This window comes from Muntiacus reevesi, chromosome 1 (genome assembly GCF_963930625.1).
Source record: "Muntiacus reevesi chromosome 1, mMunRee1.1, whole genome shotgun sequence".
Taxonomy (NCBI): domain Eukaryota; kingdom Metazoa; phylum Chordata; class Mammalia; order Artiodactyla; family Cervidae; genus Muntiacus; species Muntiacus reevesi.
Window position 1 is genome coordinate 112,131,586 of NC_089249.1, and position 12,400 is coordinate 112,143,985.

Here is a 12,400-nt window from a genome sequence, read left to right on the forward strand (position 1 = left end):
AAATCCAGCTTGAACATCTGGAAGTTCACAGTTCACATACTGTTGAAGCCTGGCTTGGAGAATTTTAAGCATTCCTTTGCTAGCATGTGAGATGAGTGCAACTGTCTGGTAGTTTGAACATTCTTTGGTATTGCCTTTCTTTGGGATTAGAATGAAAATTGACCTTTTCCAGTCCTGTGGCCACTGCTGAGTTTCCAAATTTGCTGGCATATTGAGTGCAGCACTTTCACAGCATCATCTTTTAGGATTTGAAATAGTTCAACTGGAATTCCATCACTTCCACTAGCTTTGTTGGTAGTGATGCTTCCTAAGGCCCACTTGACTTCGCATTCCTGGATATCCGGCTCTAGGTGAGTGATCACACCATTGTGGTTATCTGGGTCATAAAGATCTTTTTTGTATAGTTCTTCTGTGTATTCTTGCTACCTCTCCTTAATATCTTCTGCTTCTGTTGGGTCTGTATCATTTCTGTCCTTTATTGTGACCATCTTTTTATGAAATGTTCACTTGGTATCTCTAATTTTCTTGAAGAGATCTCTAGTCTTTCCCATCCTATTGTTTTTCTCTATTTCTTTACAATGATCACTGAGGAAGGCTTTCTTATCTCTCCTTGCTATTCTTTGGAACTCTGCATTCAAATGGGTATATCTTTCCCTTTCTCCTTTGCCTCTGCCTTCTCTTCTTTTCACAGCTATTTGTAAGGCCTCCTCAGACAACCATTTTGCCTTTTTGCATTTCTGTTTCTTGGGGATGGTCTTGGTCACTGCCTCCTATACAATGTTACAAACCTCCGCCCATATTCTTCAGGCACTCTGTCTATCAGATCTAATCCCTTGCATCTATTTGTCACTTCCACTGTATAATTGTAAGGGATTTGATATAAGTCACAGTTGAATGGTAAGCCTCAATATGTGCTACATATTGCCTGTGCCATGTATTTTCAGGTTTTGGACTATGTTCCTAAGCACATCTATTGCCCTGTTGGGGTGTATACAATTCAATTTTTCTTTGTACACATTCACTAGTTGTGATCTGAATTTATATACTTAATAAAGACCAGCAATCAGCCAATTTGTATATATAGTCTCTAAATATGTACTTCTGAAGATACTCTGCACTCAGAAAAGGGCAAAAGCTTCTTCAGAAATGCCTCCACCTTCAGTTCAGTTCCAACTCTTTGCAACCCTATGGATTGCAGCGTGACAGGCTTTCCTGTCCATCACCAACTCCTGGAGCTTGCTCAATCTCATGTCCATCAAGTCGGTGAGGCCATCCAACCATCTCATCTTCTGTCGTCCCCTTCTCCTCCTGCCTTCAACTTTTCCCAGTATCAGGGTCTTTTCCAAAGAGTAAGTTCTTTGCATCTGGTGGCCAAAGTATTGGAGCTTCAACTTCCGCATCAGTCCTTCCAATGAATATTCAGAACTGATCTCCTTTAGGATAGACTGGTTGGATCTCCTTACAGTCCAAGGGACTCTTCAAGGGTCTTCTCCAATATCACAGTTCAAAAGCATCAATTCTTTGATGGTCAGCTTTGTTTATGGTCCAGCGCTGACACGCATACCTGACTACTGGAAAAACCATAGCTTTGACTAGATGGACCTCTGTTGGCAAAGTAATGTCTCTGTTTTTTAATGTGCTGTCTAGTTTGGTCATAGCTTTTCTTCCAAGGAGCAAGCATCTTTTAATTTCATGGCTGCAGTCACCATCTGCAGTGATTCTGGAGCCCCCCAAAATAAAGTCTGTCACTGTTTCCATTGTTCCCCTATCTATTTGCCATGAAGTAATGGGACCAGATGCCATGATCTTAGTTTTTTGAATGTTGAGTTTTAAGCCAGCTTTTTCACTCTCCTCTTTGACTTTCATCAAGAGGCTTCTCAGTTCCTCTTTGCTTTCTGCCATAAGGGTGGTGTCATCTGCATATCTGAGGTTATTGATCTTTATCCCAGCAATCTTGATTCTAGCTTGTGTTTCATCCAGTCCAGCATTTCACATGATGTACTCTGCATGTAAGTTAAATAAGCAGTGTGACAATATACACCTTGACGTACTCCTTTCCCGATTTGGAACCAGTCTGTTGTTTCATGTCCAGTTCTAACTGTTGCTTCTTAACCTGTGTACAGATTTCTCAGGAGGCAGGTCAGGTGGTCTGGTATTCCCATCTCTTGAAGAATTTTCCACAGTTTGTTGTGATCCACACAGTCAAAAGCTTTGGTGTAGTCAATAAAGCAGAAGTAGATGCTTTTCTGGAACTCTCTTGCTTTTTCTATGATCCAACAGATGTTGGATTTCCATAAAATTCCATAACTTCCATAATATTCCATAAAAAATATTAAACTGCAAAATAATTTGCTGTTCATATGCAATGGCTGGCAAACCAGCTTGTGCACCAAAATTAGCCCATCACTCTTTTTGTGAATAAAGTTTTATTGGAACACTGCTATGCTATTCCATTTATATATGGTCCATATCTGCTTTTGGTCTACAACAGAAAGCCGAGTAGCTGTGATGGAGGCTGTGTGGTCCATAAACCCTATAATACTAATTATCTAGTCTTTTATAGTAAAAGTTTACTGATCCCTGGCTTAAAGGGATAACTTTAGGTTTCCAAGAATTTTACTTATATGGAAATACTGATTTCCTAAGTGTTTTTGTAATAGGATGATGGACCTTTTAGTTGTTTTCAAAACCTGCTTATAAAATTTGGGAAGACATCTATTTAAATCATAACCTAAAATATATTTTTAAATCAGTGGCAAAAAGCATGTAATGTAAAACCCACTATAATCATATAAATGAAGTTCTAAAATTTACTTGAATAAAGGTAAGACTGTGACTTAATGAAATGACTGAAGCTAGCTTGACGAGTTCTGGGGCCAGTTCACCACCACATTTTACCCCAACATATATTGCTGTGGGATGAGCTACTACAGATTTACTATATTTAAGTCACTGCCAAGAAACTGCATAATTGAGATCTAGAAGTTAAAAATTCTATATTCAAAAATATATTTATTAAAATATATATTGTCAAGGTAGTAAAGCAAACAATTTCAAGATCAGATCAATAAAAAGTTTGCTCTTAAATATCTGTTACCACAGTAATATAAACTATATTAAAATAGAATAAAAAGGTTTTCAACAAAACACACCATATTGATAATTCAAAAGAATTTCACCTTCTATTCTTTTAAGAGTCTCATGCTCTCCCGACTGAGCTAGCCAGGCCCTTCTATTCTTTTAATGGCAACAAATACGTTGTATTTTTTAAAATTTAGTGGAATTTTGAAAGCTGCACGTAATCTATGTATACTCTTGAACATACTAAAAAATAGAAGCAATGGTCCAAAGACAATCTATAATAGAGATTAGTCTCAAAATGTTTCATGTAACTGGTTTATTGAGGAATCTCAGTTTAAAGCAGATACTAACAGAAAACTTTTTATCCCCAGTTAGTGCTATCAACCAAGCTGTGTCAAATTCACCTTTTTTCCATTCTTTAATGATTACAGGCGCATTCCAGAACCTTCTGGTTACTTTTGGCATTCAAAATCAGTATGGTACTATTTTAATACCTATCTCACAATTTAAATCTTTTGTTTCCCATCACTAACTACACTTTTATTTGGGGAGATCTGGAATGTAGAGTAGAGCATGATCCCTTGCCCCTCCATTTTGTGGGTCTAACTCCTTTGGAATAGGGCTGTGGATGGGTATGGCCACTTTAAGTAACTAACCAGTGACCAGCAGGGTAATAGGAAGATGTCCTTGAATGATCTAATCCAGATGATCGTGGCCTTTGCTAATGTGGTGGCTCATTAAGTGACAGACCGAAGTTCTCCCCAGCCTCTCAGTGGACAAAGGTTCTTCTAGGATTCACGATGCTCGATGCCTCCCTACATGGGACACAGTGTTATCTGACCCTGTATCAGCCTCTTCCAATCTTCACTGAATCACTAAGGTCCTTTTCTTTCCTTGCATACCATGTATACTTGGGGTATGGAATGGACTTTTATTTTTTTTCTATCTATGACAATAACTACTGTCTCTAGTCACCAGGCTAGTACTGGCTTCTCCAGCAAGCCTTCTCCTCCTTTTAGGAATCTCCATATTTAAGTATATTCTCACTGGTTCCTGAGACATACTTTAGGCTATTCCAAGAAATCTCTTAGTATTTTCTTCTTTGATAGAAGTTCCAGAGTGGTCTGGTTATACAGATGTCCATGATAGATTCCCATCTCAGGGCTGAGAGGACACTATATCCTCATTGCAAATATCCCTATCTTTAATGTTTATTTGGGATATAGTCTTGGATCTCCCTGCTAACTTTCACTTGGCAGGGAAGATGAGGAAAAAAGATGAAAGAGAAGGAAAACTCTTTTTACTAGGATTCTTTACTTTCTACAGTGCTGAGGATATCACAGACTGTGCCCCTTCTTCTAGTTCCCTTCCTTATAAAAGCTGGAATGACCAGTAACTGATTAAAGGCTTGATAAATATACCTGAGGAGTTTAACTGTTTCTCAGTAAAACGGAAAGGGTTAGTAGTGGTGGTAGACCCAGTTCATGCCTCTGTTTTAACCGATGGGGTGATATCTCAAATACAACTTATAAAGAGATAGGAAAAGTCCTACCCAACATAAAAATCTAATATTAAATATGCTTAAAATTATTAAAATTACCTCATTACAATGCATATTGTTGGTTCAAGTATCCAATAAGAGGGGACTATTTATGTAAGCAATCCTTTTAATACTTGTTTTTTGATGATTATAAACATAATACACGGCCATTGTTTACAAAGAAAAGCATAAATAAGAAAATAAATAAGAGAAAATCAAAACAATGTACAAATGGCTTTGAAATAAACAGTACAATACCTTTCTTTAGACAACAAATGTAAGTTTGCATAAACTAAAATTAAAAAGTCAGTATTCATATAGCACCTGGAGAAGTAGAAGAGAACTATATCCCACTCCAAGTACATGCTATAAAGAGAAGTGGTAGGAAGGAGGAGTTTTCTTTCAGGAGAAAAAACTGACGAAGCACTGTGGTGCCCTTTGATAAACGGAGAAAATAATCCTAGTTTCCAGCTTCCTTTCTCTCAGTTCCAAACCCTAACTAACTGAGAGTCCCAACTGTGTACTCCAGTTTCGAATTATATAGGATATTGCCATATTCTTTCAGTAAACCCCCACCTCAGTTTTATCTTATTTAAAATGATCTGAATTGATTTCTGTTTTATACAAGCATGTCCTAAGAGTTATTTCTCAGCAGAGTTACCATTAGCTAAAAAGACAATACTAACAGAGTTAAGAACCTAGGAGGTAATAATAGATTACTTTAGGTACTAGGTAAAAGATTTCTGAGACTCAATAATTACCTTCTGAAAGAAATTACAGTAATCTCTTCTTAAAATATAGATTGCTACTTCTTTTAATCCTTCTAGTCCATACATATCAGCCATATTGAGTATCTGACTAAAATAAAAATAGATGCACTGTTAATTCTTCTATTTAAATACCAAGGCATAATACACAATAATTTCTTAATGATAGTTTGTTTAGAGAAAATAATAATCTTAATTATTTTAATCCTAACTTTCTGCCCTACATAGTACTCTATACAGATTATAAAAAGCACATAGGTCAAAAGTTGAAAGCACTGTAGCTTGATTTGATTTGTGGAGAATAACACAAAGTAAATTTGGAGATGTTTTACAACTTCCCCTCATATTCTCAGTGATATATACAACAAGGCCCAGGAAACTGCTTCAAAGGCTATACAGTTACAGCTCCTCACAATAAATAAAAATTTAGGGGGAGGGCAACTAATTGATGTTTATCACATTGAAAATGCCCACAGAGTACCATGAGATTAGAGGTGGCATCCAATGACTCAGGGTTTCTGTTGCTTCTTTCAATTGGCAAGGAGTTCTAAGTGCCCACACATACGCTAGGCACTTAGGAAACCTACAAGTCTCAATTCCATGATAAAATTTCATACAGGTTTCCAGGGGCAAAACTTCAGTACTCAATCCCTGTGACTCATGATACTTTCTCCCTCAAATCATATTCATTCAGTTTATAACTAAAGGAACTAATAAATATTTACAATGAAAAGAGCAGGCTTCATTCATATGATGTTAGAATAGCAATAAAAGGAGAGAACATCCAGAAAATTAGAAGAGCAAGATAGACTTCACTCTTCAGTAGGATTTCAGCAGCTTAGATGGCATGTTGTCATAGAGTACTAAAGAACCATACTATTGTTGATCTTTAGGATGCCAATATTCTCAAATTACTTTTAGGGTTTTTTTTTCTTTTGACATTCTAAAATTTAAAAATAAAGTAGCAAAAAAATTTATCAAATTCCAAATTTGACTAAAGTTGAATTAACTTTACAAAAATCTGTCATTTATTTTCCAAAACAAACATTAAGTTTTTCAAACGTAGCAGCAATTAGTCACTTAGTCGTGTTCCACTCTTTGGGACCCCATGAACTGTAGCCCTCCAGGCTCCTCTGTCCATGGGATTCTCCAGGCAAGAATACTGGAGTGGGTGGCCATTTCCTTCTATTTAAGTCTAATAAAGACTTTTCTTAATGTTACTACTGTGAATTGCTAGATCATCTTTTCTTCTAAATAAGGTGACTTACTGTTTTTAGATATTACCAAAATACGTACAACATACAGTAAAATAAATAATAAAAGTGAAACTTCTACTTCACTGACACTTTTAAACATAGCTCAATAAAGCAGAAGCCACAAAATATCAATATTTTTATATTTAAAATGATTAAAAAATAATACCTACCCAACATTAGCTTTGACGGGAAAGTCCAAAGTTCCTCCGTATATAAAGTGCATCATAACATTCATTTCTACATGGCTTATACTGAAAAATAAAGGAAAACTAAATTCAAATCCAGAAATAATTAAGGTTTAACTGATATCAATGATACATTCTATTTTCCCATAAATTTTCAGTCAAGATAAAGTTCTAATCTCATTTTTATCTGAAGAACATAATTTTCAAATAACACCCATGATTAATTTTAAAATGAAGTTATAACTGCAGCTATGTGTGGGTTTTTATATATTGTAAAATGTTATTAGTATATGATAAAATAATTAATTCTTTGTTGGGCATCTTCCATGAGAGATAAAGTTAGAAAAGACTTTAGAGGTCATAGTTCAACCTCTGGCTCATTAAGAAATCCTCCTCAGCATCTTTGAAAAATGGCCTCTCCTTTTGCTTAAAGCCTGGGATGAACAACTACTCCATTCACTAGAAAGATTCTTGCTATGCCATACAGATTTCTTAATTTGTAATACCTACCCAGCGGCTCTAGCTCTGCCAACATCCTCGTTTTGCAGATTTAAAAGACATGACTTAAAGAGTAGTCTGAGGTGATAACCTTTATGTTCCATTGACTACTAGATCTCAGGCTCTCAATTCACAACTTCTCCCAGCACCCCAGATTCAGCCTTCTATTACTCTTATATTTTGTTCATAGCACTGTTACAGGACTTCTTGCATCTTGGCCCTCCCCTGCTCCCCTATTCCTCTGTATCAAGGAAGGTTAATTATCTGGCTGGTGGACAACAACCACTGGTTGTTGATCAAGAGGAACTTCTTGTTGTTGCTCAGTTGTTCAGTAGTGTCCAATTCTTTGCAACCCTTGGCCTGCAGCATGCCAGGCTTCCCTGTCTTTCACTATTTCCCAGAGCTTGCTCAAACTCATGTCCATTGAGTCAGTGATACCATCCAACCATCTCTTCCTCCATCATCCCCTTCTCCTCCTGCCTTCAGTCTTTCCCAGCATCAGGATCTTTTCTTATGTTGGCTCTTCTCATCAGGTGGCCAAAGTATCAGAGCTTCAGTGTCAGTGCTTCCAATGAATATTCAGGATTGATTTCTTTTAGGATTGACTAGTGTGATCTCCTTGCAGTCCAAGGGACTCTCAAGAGTCTTCTCCAACACCACAGTTCAAAAGCATCAATTTTTGGCTCTCTGCTTTCTAGATGAGAGGTAAACTGATTTCTTTTCTCCTTTTTTCACTGCTGAGCCAGTGGTAAGAGGTGGTGGGGGAGAAGCGTACTGCTATCCAGATTCAGACTTTCTCTCAAGTGGCTTGTCTTAGAGTAGACATAGCAAGCAAATCAACTTTGACTTTTGCATAAAAGCAACCCTTGGCCTGCAGCATGCCAGGCTTCCCTGTCTTTCACTATTTCCCAGAGCTTGCCTTATCAAAAATTAAGGAAATGTTTTCTAATTTCACCTGCTGATTCTTTTGTCTTATTGTGAGCAGGAAGAAATTTATTGGGCCCCCTTCAGAACTCCAACAGATAGCAAAGATGGATAGCAGATACCCTTCTTCCCATCACCTCTTTCCACAGATTCAGCAAAGAAAGGAGAAAAGAAATCAAATTACCTCTCATCATCAGATTAACTCTCAGGTCAGAGTTCGTACTGACCAATGTCCAATGGTTACTAGATTCACTCTTTTTGGTACAGAGGATTAGAAGGTGGGACAAGATGCAAGGAGTCCTGTAATAGTGCTATGAACAAAACAGGAATAACAGAAGACTGAAGAATAATCTAGATGCCTAAGTCAGAGCTAGAGGTTCATCTTAATCCTCTCGTTATATCCTATCACTTTACACCTTTAAATGTTTTTGAGTTCAGCCTTTGCTCTCTGTTGCTGTCGTTGTTTAGTCGCTAAATCGTGTTTGACTTGTGATCCATGGTCTGTACTCTGTCCATTGGATTTCCCAGGCAAAAATACTGGTGTGTGCTAAGTCACTTCAGTTGTGTCTGACTCTTTGCGACCCTATGGACTGTAGCCTGCCAGGCTCCTCTGTCCAAGGGATCTCCTGGCAAGAATACTGGAGTGGATTGCCATGTCCTCCTCCAGGGGATCTTCCTGACCCAGGGTTGGAACCCATGTCTCCTGTGGTTCCTGCATTGCAGGCAGATTCTTAATCAATGAGCCACCTAAGAATACTGGCGTAGGTTGCTGTTTCCTTCTCCAGGGGATCTTCCAACCCAGGGATCAAACCCTGGGTTGATCAAACCCTTGTCTCCTGCATTCACAGGCAGATTCTCTACCACTGAGCCACCAGGGAAGCCCATTTGCTACATGTTTCCCCCTTTTATTGCCCCAGTTTAGCCTCTCAGTTTCTTTCATCTGTACTATACTTCATCACAGTACTCTCGTGTAGGCTTCTTGTCTGAAATTACCTCCTTGCATCCCATTTCACACATTGCAATCAGTGACTTTGCTAAAATGTAAATCTGACATAGTCCCTGATTTTTAAAACCCTTTAGCAATTCTCCATAGGACCTAGGAAAAAAAGCCCAAATTCCTTAGGTTGGCATAGAATGTTCTTTATTATATGATCTCTGGTTCTCTCTCTAGCAGCTGTTCCAGGACCAGGATAAGCAAACTACCATTTCCTATACCTGAACGACTTACAGTTCCTTATACATCCGTTCCTTATCACATACTGTTCACTCTGCTTAAAATTCTCTCCCTCTCTATTTATTTCATCTTTTAGACACAAGACACGTGGCTCTTTACCTCTGATTGTTTCCTTAACACTCCCAAGGGGGAAAAAAAGGAAAGCATGGAATGTTAAACATAAATAATAACTAACATTTATTGAGCATTTATTATGATTTAGTCACTGAGCTAATAAGCATTTCAATGCAATTAGCTCATTGAATCATAACAACTCAATGGGAGGTTATTATTATTAGTCTTATCTTGTAAATGAAAAAACTGAAATTAAGTAACGTGCCCATGGAGGTGGGTGCCGGGAAAAAAATAAATTGCCCAGCGTCAAGTGGCCAGTGATGCACTGGAATTTAAATCCAGGCAGACTGCACTGGAATTTGGAATTTAAATCCATACTCCAATGCCTGGGCTCTTAAGCAGTATAATACACCTCCCCCACACACACTTCCATTATCACATTTATCAAACTGACTTATAATATCTTTGTTTACATATTTGTTTCTCCTTCTAAACTGAATTCTGTGCGGGCAGGATGTGTGTCTCATTTACCCTTGCATTTCTAGTAGAAGCAGAATGTCAGCATTGATTCAATGTTCCCAGGATCAGAATTTCCTTTCCCTGCATAATACTGGAGCTCTGCCTGGAAGCAGGCTGGGGACAGTGCTGATAAGACATTCACAGTTTGTTAAGCACAGAATCTAATGTCTGCTGAAGGGAGACAAGGAGAAAGGCAAGAAGAAAAGAAAGGGGAGTTCCACAGGGTACGACTCAGAAAGGTGTTTGCTTTGACTCTGTGGCCTTAAATAATACATGCTCAACAGATGTTTAACGAATATTTAATGAATGGCTTATTAGGGTAGTTGCAAGCATCTCCCAAACCTTCAGAAGGAATATTGAGTTGAAAACATATAAATATTTTTAAATTTACTTAATTTATTGGCTTCTACAATGGCCAACTACTCGTTTCTGCTGATTCAAAACTCCACATCCCTTCTTTAACACTTAGAAAAAAGCCAAATCTCTAAATATGCTCATTTATACACATGGATATGACAAGAGTTGATCTCAGTATAATTATGCTATATTATCTGTAGTTTGTTCATAAAAAACAGTAGCATAATAGTTACACCCCATGCACTTTTCCTTGAAATTTCAAGAGCCATTCTTATTAGTGTTAATGAGGATTGAATATTTATAAGAATAGTTTCTTCTAAGACTTGACATATTTAAGCAAAGGAAAATAATGACTAGGTAGAAATAAAACTTTTATTAAAATAAACAGCAAAATCTGGATATTTGAGCTTATATATCAATATACATGATAGCTATAAAAACAGCAAGAAACTGTTTTCCTGCTGTCTTGACAGCTGTTTTATTAAACTGCAGCCTCATTATTGTAAGTCATCTGTATTTTTATGAAAAATGTTTATAAAGACATGATCAACTGACTCGCCAAAAAAAAAATTACTGCAATAACCCACAGTTTAAATAAATGAAAAGATTTAAAGCACTATTCCCATTTAAATGTAAACAGAATAAAATCCTATAGGAGATGAAAGTATTATATACACTCAACAGTTAGAAAAAATAAAAAGACCATGAGAGAACAGAGCACTAGGATCAGAGGTAACATGCACCCAGTCTAAAATCCCTGTGCCAAATATGTGTTTCCTGAAGTTTCAGGTTTTTACATATGTGGGCTAAGGTAACATAGGGCCTCATTCACTCATTCATCATTCATTTACATTCAATATCTACTGAATGATAGGCGCTATTCTGGACCTTACATTCTAAAGAGAGGACACAGACAATAAATATGTCAACAAGTGTGTGTGCTTAGTCACTCAAGAGTCAAGTCAGACTCTGTGTGACCCTATGGACTATAGCCCACCAAGCTCCTCTGTCTATGGAATTCTCCAGGCAAGAATGCTGGAGTGGGTTGCCATGCCCTCCTCCTGGGGGTCTCCCCAACTCAGGGGCCAAACCCAGGTCTCATGCATTGCAGGCAGATTCTTTACTGTCTGAGCCACCAGGGAAACCCATATCAACAAATGTACGAAGATGATGTTAACAGTGAAAAATGAAGACAATCAACAGAATAACATAGAAAAGAGTAACTGGAGAGCTGGGCTGTAGCTCCTTTAGGTGGGGAAGTCTGGGAGAATCTTATGGGTCAGATCATACAGGTTCTTATAGCTTATGATAAAGATTTGGGTTCAATTCTAATTGTGATGAGAAGGCATTGAAGGATTTTGACCAGAAGAGAAATATGACCTGACTTACATTTGAAAAGGTCATCCTGAAGGTTCAGAGCAAGCCAGGAGTCTCTGAAGGGAGATGAAAAAATTCAAATTTATATTCTAAAGTCTCAAGCGACCACCGGAAGACTTCTGTTTACATAAAATGGAAACATGTGGGGTTTCTTTGTGGAAATATTGGCTGCTCAATTTTCAGTATTGGATGTGGAAAGCGTCTCCTTTCCACCAGGGGAACTTTCTTTCAGCTTTACCCTCCCACCTTCCAACTCTGGGACATGGGTAGAACTAGGATTACACGTGTGTGCTCAGTTGGTCAGTCGTGTCCCACTCTTTGTGGCCTGTAGCCCACCAGGTTCCACTGGCCATGGGATTCCAGGCAAGAATACTGGAGCCAGTTGCCATTTCCTCCTCCAGAGGATCTTCCTGATGCAGGGATCAAACCCATGTCTCTTGCATCTCCTGCACTGACAGGCAGATCCTTTACCATTACGCCACCTGGGAAGCCCTAAAACTAGGATAATAGGATTCCACTATTCCTACCTTAATTTATTGAAGGCTGTCCCATTTTAAAATGTCACATGCATTACATGTTTGAACTACCAGCTCAAAACAGAACCAAAA

The 12,400-nt window shown here is 37.9% G+C and overlaps 1 protein-coding gene across 8 annotated transcripts in view; it reads right to left on the bottom strand.

Annotated features, from left to right (window-relative positions):
• The window catches only part of BTBD8 (BTB domain containing 8), a 91,005-nt gene that overhangs the window by 30,230 nt on the left and 48,375 nt on the right, over positions 1 to 12,400 (bottom strand). For 7 of the 8 annotated variants that reach the window (XM_065908793.1, XM_065908812.1, XM_065908784.1 and 4 more), the window contains 2 exons: positions 6,815 to 6,895; positions 5,383 to 5,479 (listed from right to left, as the gene is read on the bottom strand). In XM_065908793.1, coding sequence (XP_065764865.1) covers positions 5,383 to 5,479; positions 6,815 to 6,895 — 178 coding nt within the window. Of the gene's footprint in view, positions 1 to 5,382; positions 5,480 to 6,814; positions 6,896 to 11,804; positions 11,849 to 12,400 lie in introns of all 8 variants that reach the window. The other variant, XM_065908850.1, reaches the window with a different exon arrangement.